Source organism: Bos taurus, chromosome 9, assembly GCF_002263795.3.
Source record: "Bos taurus isolate L1 Dominette 01449 registration number 42190680 breed Hereford chromosome 9, ARS-UCD2.0, whole genome shotgun sequence".
NCBI lineage: Eukaryota > Metazoa > Chordata > Mammalia > Artiodactyla > Bovidae > Bos > Bos taurus.
In genome coordinates this window covers 98,850,206-98,868,153 of record NC_037336.1, presented here as the reverse complement: position 1 = coordinate 98,868,153, position 17,948 = coordinate 98,850,206, and the positions used below count along the sequence as shown (strand labels likewise).

The 17,948-nt window shown below is 38.6% G+C and overlaps 1 protein-coding gene across 7 annotated transcripts in view; it reads right to left on the bottom strand.

Annotated features, from left to right (window-relative positions):
• Positions 1–17,948, bottom strand: part of QKI (QKI, KH domain containing RNA binding) — a 160,425-nt gene that overhangs the window by 112,814 nt on the left and 29,663 nt on the right. For 6 of the 7 annotated variants that reach the window (XM_024996431.2, XM_024996434.2, XM_024996432.2 and 3 more), the window contains 1 exon segment: positions 270–412. In XM_024996431.2, the coding sequence (XP_024852199.1) occupies positions 270–412 (143 nt within the window). 7 annotated transcript variants of the gene reach the window in all.

Here is a 17,948-nt window from a genome sequence, read left to right as displayed (position 1 = left end):
GTGCTTTCTGACATTCAAGCCAAAGCTCTTTCCATAATTCTGAAATCTAGAACTAAGTCTTTACTATGTGCATTTCCAAAGTGACACAGCAACATCCAAACAAAAATATATATTTTTAAGTAATTTTAAATTATTCGCACGTCTAGTCCCTCGTGTGAAATTTTTTTTAAGCAGCTGCCAATGCTTACCACCAGATATATCTCTTTCCAAAGAATGTGAATCAGGAAAATAGCAAAACAAAACATTGAATATAAACAAAATATACTTACATCTGGGTATTCTTTTACAGGCACATAAAGTTTCTCTTGTAACTGAACAATAGGTCCCACAGCATCAGGCAACTCTGCACTCCTTTTCTCTGTACTGCCATTTAATGTGTCATTGTACATGTCTTTCCGTACTCTGCTAATTTCTGTTAAAAGTAAAAATTTTAAATGTGTTAGACAAAAAAATATTCTTACTAGTCCAGGAAAAAAATAAATAAGACGGTGAGGGAGGATTTCATTGATTAAGTGTTAAAACTTAAAGAAGTCAAGAGCTGTTGACCTATACTGTCATTCTCTGGATTAAGTCTGTGTATAACCAAACTACAGTCTTAAGTAAATTCTACCAGAAACCAAATTTACACCAAATAATATATTTTATTAAAAAATAACTTCAGAGCCCACACTCCTATTCACTATAATACAAACCAGTTATTTTACCTAATTTCTCCATGCCTAAACAAATGACAGCTTCAGGCAAATACCTCCCCGAGAATGCCTACCAGACAACACTAATGCCAAAGGCTCCTTTATACTTCAGAAATAATCTGAATGAAATTCAAACTGGACCACTTCCTTAGATATTTTAAGTATCTCTGGAATACCCAATCAGAGATGTCCAATAGATACAGAGATTCAGAAGTCTGAGTGTGATACACAAACGTACTGGTTAAAGCTACAAGAACAAAAAAGATGTCCTAAGGGGGGATTGGGAGGAGAAAGAACTGAATGACCCTAGGAAAAGCAACATTTAAGGAGTAGGAAAAGAAGCTCCAAACCAAGAAGTAACGGAGGTAGATTAAGAGAACTAGGGAAGAGAGGCATCTAAGAAGCTATGAAATGACAGATTCAAGGACAGGGTAATCAACAGTATCAAATACCACAAAAGCATGGTAAGGTAAAGAGCAAAAAGAGGGTACCTTGGATTTGACCATTAAGTCAATGTTGATCCAGAAGTTGTGAGGAGAAGATGGTATGGAGGTCAAACTACACTGAGTTAATGAATGAAATACAAGAAACCAGAGATACCTAAAGTCAATGATTTTTAAAAAACAATTATCATGACAGCTCTCAAGTATAAATATGACTTCTTTAAAAAAAATGGGAAATTTATTTTAATGGATCAAATTCTATACAAAGAAATCAATTCTTTCAAGAGTTCTTTATGTAGCTTTTACAATGTGCTAAAGGACAGGCCCTACCCTACTGCAATACACTAATAACAGCTGTCATTATTAAGTTAGTTGAATGTTTCTGTAACCAACTCTCGATATAGACTATGTCCTCCTTTGGGAAGAGGCTTGGGTCCATTAGTATTGATATTTAAAAATAAAATCCCCAAAGAACTAATTATTAATAAGAAAATTTAGATAAGATGACTAGGTTAAAGAATACATACATATTAAAAAAAAACAACTTCACCTGGAAAGAGAGATACATTTACCACTCCTGTTATATTTGTATCCCTTCCAAACATTGAATTTCAATTTATTGCTATTAAGGAACTATCAAAAGCAATGCACACTTTTAATTTTCTTAACTAGTTATTTAAATTGCTTTCAGTTAAATAAAATCCACTACAGTAAAAAGGCATGATCAAAGATGTTTTTACCCAGCTTTATTAGTCCAACTGGTGAGAATTTTGCACTACAGTACACTTTCTACTTCACTGATGGCAATGTTCATTTTATGACAAATCTTATCTCTTAACAATTTGCTTGTTAAAGTTTACCAGATGTTTATTTCTTATAGCAAGTGATCTTTTGTAACAGAAAATCAAAAGAAGGTACCTTGTATTTAACTACATGATAGGGGCGGGCAACATTTGATTCTTTAAGTTCTTTTTTATACTTTTGCTTTCATAATGAACTCATCCCCAAAGATGTCCAGTATCAAATCAGTGTTTATCTTAAAATTAGCATATGACAGCAATTCTCAAATTTCTAGTGACCGACAATTTAAATATAAATGGTTGTTTACATAATTATGTAATTATAGCACATAATTAAATGGAGGGCATGAGAAAAATTTAATCTAATTAAAATTGCACATCTATCCTTCAGCCCAGGTCTCTATCTAGAAGCACTTCCGACATTAGTTTATTCCATTAAAATTTCCTCTTCAAAAGCTGCCCAATTCTTATTATGAAGCTAATAACACTCAAATAAAAAGCTGACAATAGCATAAAAGGAAACCATACACAAAATCTGCTTACCGACGGAGATGGAAACATCCTAAATGCACAGACATCACTGGCACAATGCACTAAGACAAGGTGGATTTTACACCATGAATGCAACAATAATTCAGTATTTTTTTAATCTATTAACATAGTAATACATAGGCTGCAGAGGAAAAAGTGATTTTCAGGTAAACAAATTTATCTAACTTAGAAAAGTTGAAATAATCAATTATAAATTTAAAAATTCAGATGACTAGATTTAAAAACAATATACAAAAAAACCCTGTAATATATACCTATCTGACCAGATGATATAATGGAAGAAAAGATACATTTACCACTTAAGCTGTATTTCTAGAAACATTTTTGTGATTATTTAAAAGTTCCATGAAATTTTGTTACCTATTATATCCTTGGTTCTTACAATAGTGGCTGGGAATACAGTGGGTCCTCAATTAATACTCAGTAAATGGGATTGATGGATGGGTGAATGGAGAGAGGAATGAGCCAGGTTCCAGGGCATTGAAGTTAAACAAGTCATGGTCCCAGCTCTCAAAAAATTTAGTCTAATATGGGAGGTCTATGAATACAGAGGCACTCTAAGGTAGAACAACAGTAAGTAAGAGATACGGATTAGACACAAAAGCAGGCATCGTCAACTCTGCTACAGACAGGGTATCAGGATCAAGAAAGAAGTCAAGAGGACAAGAACTCTGGCTTTGTTTTCTAATGACAGGAGTATGTGAAGCAAAATTACAATGAAATTATTTATTTCAATCTCTAAAATATATCACTCAATTTAATAACAGAAAAGAAATTACATACAAGACAGCACTAATGGAAATGAAAAGACGACTAAGACAGTTTGAGTTCACAAGATATTTAGAATTTTCACTGTGGAGTCCAACCAGCTGAGTACTACACCTTTATCAATAGCACCTTTCTAGCCAGAAAATCATGAGCACTTCTCGGCACATTACTTAGGACACTCAAGACAGAACAAGTTCTGATGCCAGTTCTAACAGTAACCGTGTCATTTTAGAGTCTCTTACTTAACCTCTCAGTGCCTGTGAAAAGTGTACGTGAAAGGCGCTCAGTCGTGTCCGACTCTTCGCGAGCCCATGGACTATTCACTCCATGGAATTCTCCAGGCCAGAATACTGGAGTGGGTAGCCTTTCTGTTCTCCAGGGTATCTTCCAACCCAGGGATGGAACCCAGGTCTCCCGCATTGCAGGCGGATTCTTTACCAACTGAGCCACAAGGAAAGCCCAAGAACACTGGAGTGGGTAGCCTATCCCTTCTCCAGGGGACCTTCTCAACCCAGGAATCAAACCGGGGTCTCTTGCATTGCAGGCGAATTCTTTACCAAAAGTTTATCAGGGAAGCCCAAGAATACTGGAGTGGGTAGCCTGTACTTCATATAATTAAAGGTTGCTTATCGAATGATGGTGACTGAATCCATTGGATTCCAACCTCACTAGGCAAAAACTCATTTATTATTTTCCCCATAACTCCAATGGTTTTAAAAGCTGCCTCCAAAGCATTTCATTCTTAAGGCTAGCAAGAAGAGCTTTTGTTAATGCTATCCTATCAAGCTGATATGATCAAAGGCAAAGTATTACAGAAACTTGTCATGGGTATGGGCATGGGTAACGCTCTAACTCCTTCGTAGTGGTGGGCTCACAGGTGTTCATTTATGAACCATACAAATGTCTCATAATTAGCATGCTTTATACATTCTTTTGTTGCATCAAACATTACAAGATACAATGAGATTAATGTCCCCATCTCCACACTACCTTCATCAAACTACCACAGTGGTTTACAGAAGTAAAAGTTCAGAGCCATTTGCTTACTCACCGAGTATACAAATTCCTACTACTTATAATTACCCCAAAATAACCCCAATATCAAGAAAACTTGTTTTAGACATCTCTAAATTAAGTTCTTAAATGTTATAAATTTACTGAATTTTCTCTTTCCGGAAATTTCTCCCACTCACCCCCACTCAATACTCCAAAGCTCATAAAAAAGTTCTGAAATCTAAGTGCCCTCTTCTCTAAGCTCTATGACATAGTTTCATACTCTCTTACTGATTTAGGTGTAATTCATTTGTCTGTCTCTTTTAAAATTGAAAACCCTGTACCACACACATTCTTCCCTGACCACCAATGAGTACGCACAGCCTGAGGCTGCCTACCTCCAGTCCCAAACACTCCGCTTCCTTTGCACCTTTCAAGAATACCTTAATTGCTCTGGCCAGCACAGTGCACTGCTGACAAGGTCAAAGCTAAGTTTCAACCATTCCATACTTCTACGGCTGTTTCCTTAGACAGCAGGAGACAAATTAACATTTTCTCATGGTTGCTTTCTACCAGACTAATACCTTCAGACTGATGATAATCTATCAGTTGACATTCTTAAGGGATAACTATTCTGTGAGGCAAGGATCCAACTAACTGCAATTTCATACCACTCATATTTCTCTAACCTGGATATTAAAACTTCAGGCATACTTTATCAACTATTTGATGACATGTCAAGCTACACTAGAACTGGAATCTTCCTCTGGATCCACCAGAGCTAAACAGGAAACAATCACTTCTGGAATCTAAAGGCTGTGCTATAATTTTTTCAGCTTTGGGGAGTATTAACCTTTTTAGCAGTCAGACTCCTCTCATTTTCCATGTTTTGTTGAATTGATACTCAGTCATCACATTTTTTTTCAAATTCTAATACCTTAAAAACTATTCTTTTATCCAGTCCTGAAAATCTGCTTTGGCTGTACTGCTTTGTCTCTTCATATTTCTCTGCTTTAATTATCCTGATATTTTCCTCTTCCAAACTAAAGCTCAATTATCAGTCAGTGAATTATGCTCCTAAGAAGAAAAGCAGTTATTACACAGTTCTGTTTTATGCAACCTACTAATACCTCACTGGCCTTGAGTCATTCCCCTTTCCCCTAATTCACCTATGGATTTAACTAAAAGCTTTGTTTTAGAATCATCCTTATGTTTCACTAAGCCTTAACTGCCTTTGGCTTTCAGCTCTTCCATCACCACCACTTTTACTGCATCTGAACCACTGTAGCGCACCCCATCCACTGCCACCTTACAATTCTGCACAGTCTTCAATTTTTATAGCATAGTTGCTTTACAATGTGGTGTTAGTTTCTGCTGTACAGCAAAGTAAATCAGTCGTAAGTATACATACATCCACTTTTCTTAAAGATTTCCATCCCATTTAGGTGACCACGGAGTACTGAGTAGAGTTCCCTGTGCTATTAAGTAGATTCTCATTAGTCATCTATTTTATACATAGTAATGTAGCACATTCTTTTAAAATCTGAATTATCAAATTAACAGCTAACCACTCTGAGGAAGAGTAGAGTGTCAGAAATAAAAACATGAAAAAAAAATACTGGAGAACAGAAAAATACAGGCTGAGACATCTAAATTACAAAATTAAGTAGTCATTTCCAGATCAGTAGAAAACACTGTGTATAAATTCAATGCTACAAAAATGAAAAACTAGATAAAGAATAAAATCGCCCTATTTTACTTTCTGATTTAGAATTTTAACAAAAAATTTAAACCAAGAAAACAAGATTAGGAAATATAAAAAATTTACCACCTCAGTAGTGAAGGAAAAAAAAACTAATAATATACATTTTAAAAAGGATTAAAAAATTATTTTAAGAATCTGTTAACAATGCAGATTAAAATGTAACTTTTCAGGGGGACGTCCCTGGTGGTCCAGTGGTTAATAATCTGTCTTACAGTGCAGGGGATGCAAGCTTGATCCCTGGTCAGGGAACTAGATCCCACATGCCAATGGGCAGCTGAGTCCCCAAACCAGAGCTAAGACCTACCTGCACAGCCAAAAAGAAATACTTTAAGGATGACTTTTCAAAACACTGAACAAAATCTGATGCAAACCACATGTTAAACTTAACGTTGTGACAGCTAATTCTAATTGCTCAACTGGCTAAGGAATTTCTGCTGAGCTATTCAAATTCTAAAAGATGATGCTGTGAAAGTGCTGCATGCAACATGCCAGCAAATTTGGAAAACTCAGCAGTGGCCACAGGACTGGAAAGGTCAGTTTTCACTGAATATCAAAGAATGTTCAAACTACTGTACAATTGCACTCATTTCACATGCTAGCAAGGTCATGCTCAAAATCCCCCAAGCTAGGTTTCAAAAGTATAACTGAGAACTTCCAGATGTACAAGCCGGATTTAGAAAGGGCAGAGGAACCACAGATCCAACTGCCAACATCACTGGAACCACAGATCCAACTGCCAACATCACTGGATCACAGAAAAAGCAAGAGAGTTCCAGAAAAACATCTACTTCCTCTTCATTGACTATGCCAAAGCCTTTGACTGTGTGGATCACAAGAAACTGTGGTCAATTCTTCAAGAGATGGGAATACCAGACCACCTGACCTGCCTCCTGAGAAATCTGTATGAAGGTCAAGAAGCAACAGTTACAACCAAACATGGAACAGACTGGTTCAAAACTGGGAAAGGAGTGTGTCAAGGCTGCATATTGTCACCCTGTTTATTTAACTTATATGCAGAGTTCAGTTCAGTTGCTCAGTTGTGTCCGACTCTTTGCGACCCCATGAATCGCAGCATGCCAGGCCTCCTTGTCCATCATCAATTCCTGGAGTTTACCCAAACTCATGTCCATTGAGTCCATGATGCCATCCAACCATCTCATCCTCTGTCAGCCCCTTCTCCTCCTGCCTTCCATCTTTCCCAACATCAGGTTCTTTTCAAATGAGTCAGGTGGCCAAAATACTGGAGTTTCAAATTCAACATCAGCCCTTCCAATGAACACCCAGAACTGATTTCTTTTAGGATGGACTGCTTGGATCTCCTTGCAGTGCAAGGGACTCTCAAAGAGTCTTTTCCAACACACACAGGAATATGCAGAGTACATCATGCGAAATGCTGAGTTGGCTGAATCACAAGCTGGAATTACGAACTGGGAGAAATATCGATAACCTCAGATATGCAGATGATACTACCCTTATGGCAGAAAGAAAAGAGAACTAAAGAATCTCTTGATGAAGGTGAAAAGAGGAGACTTAAAAAGCTGGCTTAAAATTCAACATTCCAAAAACGAAGATCATGGCATCCAGTCCCATCACTTCATGGCATATAGATGGGGAAACAATGGAAACAGTGACAGACTGTTTTCTTGGGCTCCAAAATCACTGCAGACGGTAACTGTAGACACGAAATTAAAAGATGCTTGCTCCTTGGAAGAAGGGGTATGACAAACCTAGACAGTGTATTAAAAAGCAGAGACATTACTTTGCTGACAAAGGTCAGTCTAGTCAAAGTTATGGTTTTTCCAGTAGTCACACATGGATGTGAGAGCTGGACCATAAAGAAGGCTGAGCACTGAAGAACTGATGCTTTCGAACTGTGGTTATGGAGAAGACACTTGAGGGTCTCTTGGACAGCAAGGAGATAAAACTAGTCAATCCTAAAGGAAATCAACCCTGAATATTCACTGGAAGGACTGATGTTGAAGCTGAAGCTCCAACACTTTGGCCACTCATTGGAAAAGACCTTGATGCTGGGAAAGAGAGAAGGCAGGAGAAGGGGACAACGGAGGATGAGATGGTCGGATGGCATCATCAACTCAATGGACACGAACCTGGGCAAACTCCGGGAGACGGTGAAGGGCAGGGAAGCCTGGTGTGCTGCAGTCCACGGGGCCGTAAAGAGTCGGACACAGCTGCAACTGCACAACAACTGGCTGTAATCAAACGACAGACATTCACACTTTATCATCTACATGCTTTTCTTTGACCTTTACACTTAAATTCATCAAAAATACTATCTGTATTATAATTAATATAACTGGAGCTAAAATACAGAAAGAAATGAAATGGTTACTGTATCATCTGACCATTAAAGCTTTTTAATTTAACATTTTCCCTTAATTTATTCAGTAAAGAGTCAACTACTTATAAATATATATAAGCTTTGAGGTACACAGTATAGATTTTATAAACAAAATTCAAATGACAGCTTTGATCATTCCAAATGAAGTTTAAATGGGATCAATGATTTCTTCACTATCTGCATCCATCTCTTGCTGGACACTAAACTGGTACAGTGAGACAAAGGGCAAAGTAAGATTTTAGTTGTTTAGGTTTTAATTGACAAATCACCAGTCTCTATTCACATGAAATTCATTAAATCTTATAACAGTAATATTAAAAGTCTACTTATAACTAAAGGACACCTGCCAACACACAACGAGATGGATGTTATGTGCCCTGTACACTTAGGGGCAACAAACATCTCTTCTAAAAAAAGAAACCTCTAATTCAGGGTTTACCAAATACAGAGGGTTTTAAAGATATTTTAAGCACAGCAAAACCCACAGAATAATATAACTTCACTGTTCTAATTTTAAAAAGCCATAGCCACAAGGTAAAGAAAAGAAATGAATTAAGAAGCAGGCTACTAGAGAATATCCACTATTTAATGGAACATATTTTGCTTATTCAACCCAATATATCTGATTTAAATTTGAGTCAACTACCCTGAAACTAGCAGGGTGTGGGGCAGGAATCAAGCTACTGCCAATGCTATAGATGGGGCCCTTTTTACTCTTTAATCAATCCAGAACTGGAAGAACAAAAAGAAAAATGACGAATGAAATTCAGCAGCCCTCTTTAAACTGCCCAAAATTAACTGTTCAAATTGTTGGTAAATTTCACCTGGGGAGGGAGGAGGGAGGAGGGAGGAGGGTTCAGGATGGGGAACACATGTATACCTGTGGCGGATTCATTTCGATATTTGGCAAAACTAATACAATTATGTAAAGTTTAAAAATAAAATAAAATTAAAAAAAAAAAAAAAAAAAAACCTAACCTGAAAAAAAAAAAAAAAAAGAAATAGTCCGTCCTAGTTCCTTGACTGTTCTCAGCAGCAGTTATGTACCATGAAAGGTGTTTAACAGTAGCTGCATTTCCCTGGAAAGGCCCTTTCAAAAGTTACAGAAAAGAAAGTCTATTATATGATCACAACTGAAGTATGTGAATTTTCAGACAGACACACAGAAGTCAACAAAAGGATATAACAACAACTAAGAGTAGTCATCTCTAAAAGGTGAGTTTACAGGGACAATTTAGTTTTCATGTTACTTCATGAATTTTTTTTTTTTTTTTACAACAGTAACACTTAGGAAATGATAGTTATTTTCATTAGGATGGTAGAAACTAATTTAAATCAAAATGCAGAATAGGATTCCCCATATAAAATTATAATGAGGATTAAGTTATTGACTCTTAAGTCTAAAAATAAACCACAAAGACTTACCTATTTTTTAAAATATGAGCACCTCACCATGTTAAAATTCGGTACATAAATTATCATGTGATCCTCCCAGAATCTAAGATAGTATTTATTATAATACACATTTTCCAAAAAAAAAGGGGGTGGGGGAGGAGAATGGAAAGCAGGAAGGAAGAAAAGGTTCAGAAATTAAAGAATTTGCCCAAGATCACAGATAGCCCAAGCAACTTTTATTTAGGGTTTCATAAAAGTGAAGACGAACTAAAAAGCTTCTTGATGAAAGTGAAAGAGGAGAGTGAAAAAGTTGGCTTAAAGCTCAACATTCAGAAAACGAAGATCATGGCATCTGGTCTTCCCATCTTCATGGGAAATAGATGGGGAAACAGTGGAAACAGTGTCAGACTTTATTTTTCTGGGCTCCAAAATCACTGCAGATGGTGACTGCAGCCATGAAATTCAAAGACGCTTACTCCTTGGAAGGAAAGTTGTGACCAATCTGGACAGCATATTCAAAAGCAGAGACATTACTTTGCCAACAAAGGTCCGTCTAGACAAGGCTATGGTTTTTCCTGTGGTCATGTTTGGATGTGAGAGTTGGACTGTGAAGAAGGCTGAGCGCCGAAGAATTGATGCTTCTGAACTGTGGTGTTGGAGAAGACTCTTGAGAGGAGAGTCCCTTGGACTGCAAGGAGATCCAACCAGTCCATTCTGAAGGAGATCAGCCCTGGGATTTCTTTGGAGGGAATGATGCTAAAGCTGAAACTCAAGGACTTTGGCCACCTCATGGGAAGAGTTGACTCATTGGAAAAGACTCTGATGCTGGGAGGGATTGGGGGCAGGAGGAGAAGGGGACGACAGAGGATGAGATGGCTGGATGGCATCACTGACTCGATGGACGTGAGTCTGAGTGAACTCCAGGAATTGGTGATGGACAGGGAGGCCTGGCGTGCTGTGATTCATGGGGTCGCGAAGAGTCGGACACGACTGAGAGACTGAACTGAACTGAAAGGACTTCTGGAACAAGAAGCCCTTAAAACTCACTTTAAGAGATGGTAATAATAATTAGAAATATAAAATAACAAACTGGAACAAACCAATTTTTGGTTTATTGCTACAGCCATACTGTAACAAGCATAGTCCAATATGTTCACTGTTTTACTAGCAACTCCCAAGAGTCTTTGCAGCCCTCCTCTTTCACTCCACGTTAAAGGAAAGCAGTTTTATGAATGAAATCTAGGCCTCAGTTCCCAGAAAAGTGACAATTCTAAATGAGTAAATGGATACATAACTGAAAAATGGCAACAGGCTATCACAAAAAAGGGAAAGCATTTTTTAAGTGAATAAAAATCAACTGAAAAAAAACTGAAACTTATTTAAATTTTGTATGGAGGTTAGTTACTTTTAAATCTAGTGAGTTTTACCTATTACATATCAAGTATTATTTAATAAAAATGTTGCCTTCTTGTCATTTATTTTTTAGAATATGCAGGAGAAACGAGTCTTTATATTAACTTTTGTTGTTATTAAAATTTAAATCCAAAAGTTAAGAAAGCTAGTTAAAAAACATGTCTCCATGAATATCTGCAGAATATGTAATGGTAAAATGGTAGGTGTTATCAGAATCCAGATAAATAGTTAATACTTGAGAATCTAGCAATTTTTACTAAGAACTCTTTCCCCAACCCTCTGAATATTTCTGGAAGAATAAAAATAAATTCATAGCAATGAAAATGGGTAACCATGATACAGGAGTGGAGGAGAGATTTTTCAACATATACTCTCTTAACAGGCCTTTGAGTTCTGAATCATCTCCATGTATTAACTTTTCAAAATTATATTTTTAAGAAGCTTTTACTTGTAATACAATAATGGATTATAATCCATAATCCATTTATACTGATATAAATAACTGAATAATGTAAGTGGGAGAAAAGACAGGTTTTCCTTGTAGAATTTCAATAATATATATAGTAGGAAAGATGGATAAGAAAAATCATCCTAGATTACTACCAGAGTAATAATTACTGCAAGCAAGAAAACTATTCAATGGATGCTAAAATGGGTGAACAAAAGTAAGAGAAACAGGCTATATGCACAGTTTCAGAGTATCTTCCCACAAGACATGTACTAATTACAAAGGAAAAAAGAAAACTGCACAGTGGAGAAACCTGGCAGACACCACCTTAACCAGACGATGGTCAACATCAAGAGAAAGACATGTGCTCTGGTGTGACGTGCTCAGAAGGGTCCAACAGCACTTCTGTGGTTTTCTGGTCCAAACTGCCTGAACTCAGACAAGTCCAAGTTCAAGAATGTTCTTCAATGTTCAGCTGTCTTCCCAAGTGTCAAGAAAAGTATCATGAAAGAATGTGACACTGTCACAGAATGGAGGAAACTAAAGAGACATCCCCACCAAACGCAATATGGAATTTCTGATTGGATCCTGGACCAGGAAAAGCACACCTGTAGAAACACTAGTGAAATCTGAGGAAGTATCTGCAAATGAGTAAATAATCTCGAATCAATGTTAATTTCCTAGTCATGTGAGTTAACATTAACGTCTGCACTATTTTTTCTGTTTCTCTATAAGTAAGTCTAAACTCACTTTTTCAGAAAACTGTTTGCTTTAGCCTTCAAAGTTACTTATTCTAATGGAGGAGGATAGCTGTGGGAGAGAATGAAAGCCATGCAAACGTCTTACTTTTCTAGTGTCTAAAAAAAATGAAAAAGAAAACATCTGTTTAGCACTAACACTGAGGATCTCAAAATCATTCAATATCGTCTTTAATTCAAAATAACTAAAAATTTTTAAACAATCTCTTTAATTTTATCAGATATTGCTTAAAAAACATATGTACTTTAAATGCTCTTTAAGAACAAGGAAAAATACAATCCATAAACGATGACCTTTCTGTAGAAATGGGCTTCTCTGGTAGCTCAGATGGTAAAGAATCCGCCTGCAACATGGGCGATCTGGAAGATCCCCTGGAGAAGGGAACCCCACTCCAGTACTCTTGCCCAGAGAATCCCATGGACAGAGGAGTCTGGCAGGCTACAGTCCATGGGGTCGCAAAGAGCTAAGAACTATATGCAGTAGGAGAAAAACACTGACCTTGAGTTTATACAACCCGGATTTTATTTCTGATTTCCTGCAATTTGTAGTTGTGTGGCTTTGACCTTAACCTCTGGGTCTCAGTTCCCTCCTCTGTGAAATGAGGTTAGACCAGATCACATGTATAGTTTTTGCCAGCTCTAAAATTGTTTAGGGGTGCATCCTCCTGTTTCTTCATAGAGAACCCCATTCTGTGCTCTCTCTGTATCAATACATCACAAGAAATGACTAGTAATAAATTCAATGACCAACTAAGAAGCCCAAACAATGCTACTTTTATCACAATTACACATTCCAAAATGTCTTAAACTCCTAGGCACCAAGACTCAGTTTAAATGATATTCTTATAAAGCACCAAACCCTCGGGTAAGCAGGCTCTACCACAGTTGTATTTGAGAAGGTGAGAAGGTGTCCATCTCTATGTGTTTTAGCCTCTTCAAACTCCAAGTCTCTGAGGGCTTTACAGGGAATTTGTTAAATCAGAGTGAAAATGAAACAGAACTTCCCCAAATTTCGAAGGAATTATGTCTGTGTAAGGGGGAGAGATTAATTGCTGTTCCTAGGGAAAATCCCATGGACGGAGGAGCCTGGTAGGCTGCAGTCCATGGGGTCACTAAGAGTCGGACACGACTGAGCGACTTCACTTTCACTTTTCACTTTCATGCATTGGAGAAGGAAATGGCAACCCACTCCAGTGTTCTTGCCTGGAGAATCCCAGGGACGGGGGAGCCTGGTGGGCTGCCGCCTATGGGGTCACACACAGTCGGACATGACTGAAGCGACGCAGCAGCAGCAGCAGCAGGAGACAATTAGATTTTTAATTCTTTTTTAATTGTATTCTAAACTCCACCTAAGCTCAATGTAGGAAAAGCCTCAGATGTATAATAATGCAACATGTTTACATTTACCTGTGCATCACCCTACTCCCACAAACTAAAGCAAATTAACATCACACGACATTCACATGTGCTACAGCAGCCCATATACGAGAGAAATGCCTCATACGATGAAAAAGCTAAGGAGTTTTTTAAGCCTTAATAAAAAATCTACTATACGCAATATTCAAAACGGTCCTTTTATATCAAGTATCAAAACTGAATTAGAATAAAACTTCCATCTTTGTAACAAGAGCAACATATTCACATGTCAACATAATGGGTATTAAAAACATTAATATGGTAAACAATATGATCCCCTTTTTTTAAACCAAAGTTGTTTTACTTTACAAAGAACTAGACTCAGAAAATCTAAGTAATGCTATAAATGCCACTGACATAATTACTTGTATTAAAGTTTTACTAACTCAAAGTGCACATTCTACTATCATTTAATATTCTTGGAAAGCAGTTTTTATGTGAACTTCTAAAATGCAGAATACAGCATGCTTTTTAAGGTCATATAGCTTTAACTCATTATAATGGAAGCTTCTCAGGTGGCGCTAGTGGTAAAGAACCTGCCTGCCAATGCAGAAGAGGTAAGAGACATGAGTTCGATCCCTGGGTTGGGGGAGGAAATGGCAACCACTCCAGTATCCTTTCCTGGAGAATCCCATGGACAGAGGAGCCTGGTGGGCTACAGTTCATAGGGTTGCAGAGCTGGACACAACTGAAGCGACTTAGCACACACATGCAATGGAAGCTAAAGTGCTATCATATAAAAAGATTACTGATACAATCCAACAAAATCTAGTGGAGGTGGAGGACATTTCAGATGAACCCTCTCCTTGAGCTCCAGACACCTGTCTCTAACCACCTTCTAAACACGCACCCTTGACACATTCAGAATCAGATTCCATGTCTGCCTCCCCTAGACGTTTTCCTCCTCATCTCAGAAAGTGGCAAGTCCATTCACTCACACATCATATCCAATTCACCAGCAAGTACTACATGCTCACCTTTTAAAATACATACAGAACCCCACTTTTCACCACCTAGTTCCAGCCTCAAGCATTTCCCACTGTGACTACTAAAATAACCTAACTGGTCTCCCAGCTTCCACCTCTGCCCTGTCAATCTATTATCAATCTTCCAGAGCTAGCCTATAATAAGCCAAGTGATATGTCACTCCTCTGCTCAAAACTCTCTAGTGGAGCTGTTCTCAAAATTTTGGGTCTCAGGACCCCATGCTTAAAATATTACCACAAGGAGCCTAGAGAGTTTATGTCCATGAGATTTATATCTATTAATACCTACTATACTAGAAATCAAAAAAAGTGAAGTATTTAATTTTGATTTACTTTAAAAAATAGCGAACTCTATTACATGTTAACAGAAAACATTTCATAGAAAATACTCTATTTTCCAACAAAATAGTGAGGAGAGGCACTGTTTTATACTTCTGCAAATGGTTTAAATGTCTTTCTTAACGGAGACAGTGGGATTTTCCTAGCTTCTTCTCAATTCAACCGGCTGCAGTATCACGCAGCCTCTGAACACTCCAATGTACACTCAAGCAAGGAGGACAAGTGAAAAAGTCAGATAACATTATCGTAAATAATTAGACCTCAGAGACTTCCTAGGCCAGACAAGGTTTATAGGTACCCTGCTGGGATTTCCCATCTCAATCACTGTGCTGCTCCCCCTCAACCTTTCTGCCCTCCTCTCCTGACCAAGCCACCGTCCCGCACTCACAGCCACAGCTGCGCCCTATGCAGGGAGATGCTGGTTCTGGCCTCAGTTCTGCACGGACTCTTCTCTCCCCTTAGAACACCATTCTCCCCAGACAGCACTACAGCTCACGCCATTACCTCCTTCAAATCTCTGCTCCAACGTCAATTTCTCAATAAGGCTCAACCCAATCTCTCTATTTAAAACTGCAATTTGCCAATCCACCCAAAACACTGTGATTCACTGTATCCTGTTCAATGTATCCCTATAACTCATACTGTCTGCTGCTGCTGCTGCTAAGTCGCTTCAGTCGTGTCCAACTCTGTGCGACACCATAGACGGCAGCCCACCAGGCTCCCCCATCCCTGGGATTCTCCAGGCAAGAACACTGGAGTGGGTTGCCATTTCCTTCTCCAATGCATGAAAGTGAAAAGTGAAAGTGAAGTCGCTCAGTCGTGTCCAACTTTTAGCGACCCCATGGTCTGTAGCCCACCAGGCTTCTCCGTCCACGGGATTTTCCAGGCAAGAGTGCTGGAGTGGGGTGCCATTACCTTCTCCCATACTGTCTAATATACCATAAAAGTATATACTGCCTGTCTCCTACAAAAGAAATGTAAACCCTGGGAGGGCAGATAGCTTCATTTTTGCCATTTGTTATATTCCCAACATCTAAATCCTTGGAAAAAACAGAGACTAAGCAAACCTCATTAGGGCTCTTGGCATACAAAGCTACAAAACATTCCTGAAACTTCACTCAAGCATCAATAGGTTATATGCTGACAACTTATTCCTCTTATTTCTAAAGTAACAGGAACGTATTCACCTTCTCTAATGAGCTCTCTTTATTCTGGATTTGTGAGAATCTAGCATTAGCTTGGGCATCCCAGGTGGCTCAGTAGTAAAGAATCTGCCTGCCAAGCAGGAGAGGCAGGTTCAATCCTTGGATCAGGAGAATTCACTGGAGAAGGGAATGGTTACCCACTCCAGTATTCTCGCTGGAGAATCCCATGGACAGAGGAGCCTGGTAGGCTACAGTCCACAGGGTCACAAAGAGTTGGACACAACTTAGCGACTAAACCACCACCAACAGCAGCACTTGCTTAGTAACATGTTTATTACACCAATGTTAAATTCCTCTACTGTATTTTCAGATCAAATGAGAGATAAAATGCACAATAATCTAAATATGATTGGGAGCTCCTGCTTCCTCCAGGCTTCACATTCTGCTCGAGACTGGGCTCCCAAGAGTAGACATGCTGACAAAACCCCCAGGAAAAAGGAGCCTACCAGAACTGGACAAAGAAGTATCACCTCCCTACAGGAAAGAGTTTAAAATGAACTCTCCTCTGTAAACAAATTAGCCAGCTGCTACTCGGTCTCTATTTCCTATTATCCAGACCTTCTCCAGGGCTGCCTGGAATGCCACAGCACGAAGGCACTGGGGACGAAACAGAGTTCCCTCATGGTGGGAGGAGAGGGGAGTCATGAGATCAGATCCTTTCTGAAGGATGCATCTCCCTACAAAGTCTGCCCTGCATGACAGCACCTTATGACTCCAGTCTGGGTAGGGGGATCTCCTTACACATACACACTATTCTCATCTCTACTTCGCAGTTCAGAGACTGGGATTTGAGGATTAAATACTTTCCCCAAACATCACATAACTTGAAAGTTAAAGTCAGTATTCAAACCCAGGTCCGTCTCCATACCTTACTGCTCCATCTCCCAAAATTAAATGTAGCTGCTACTAGAACAAATGGTCTAGAATAATGGGAAAAGCAGTGATGGCTGACAGTAGGAGCCAGACAGAAAAGGGGGAAAAAAGATGGTAAAGAGGGTACAAATCAGAGATATGAGGGAAACACAGAGAAATATATATGCAATAATAACTAAGGACAGGAATAATGTACAGTCCAAATGAAAAGTCAAAGGAGAGATTCTCGTTTAATCTCTGCCAGGAACTGGCTGCATATCCACCAACAAATCGTGCAAGCTTTCCATGGCCTACGATGACTTTCACCTCTAAGGACATCTAAGATAAAGACATCTAGCCCTAAGCTTTTGAGTTAGGAAAAATTATTTCAGTCTTGTAAACATTTGTAGAGTATCTGACACATAAAAGATGCTCAAGAAGCTATTCCTGACTGAACACGACTCATCCTTCTACAGTGAAGGCACCATGCTGGGGACACACGGTAAGCAGCATGGTCTGGGCACTCGAGCAGTCAGAACTGGTTTCTACATAAACAAATTATAGACTGCTAGAACTGATTGATGGATGCGGCTGAGTGTCCTGGGATATAAATACCTGGGCCTGAACAATAGACAAAGCACTTTTTGGAGAGTAAGCCTGAGTTCTATGGTTTCATTTGGTTCTATAGTCGGAAAGATTGAAGGCAAAAGGAGACGAGGGCGAGAGAGGATGAGATGGTTAGAGAGCATCACCAACTCAAAGGA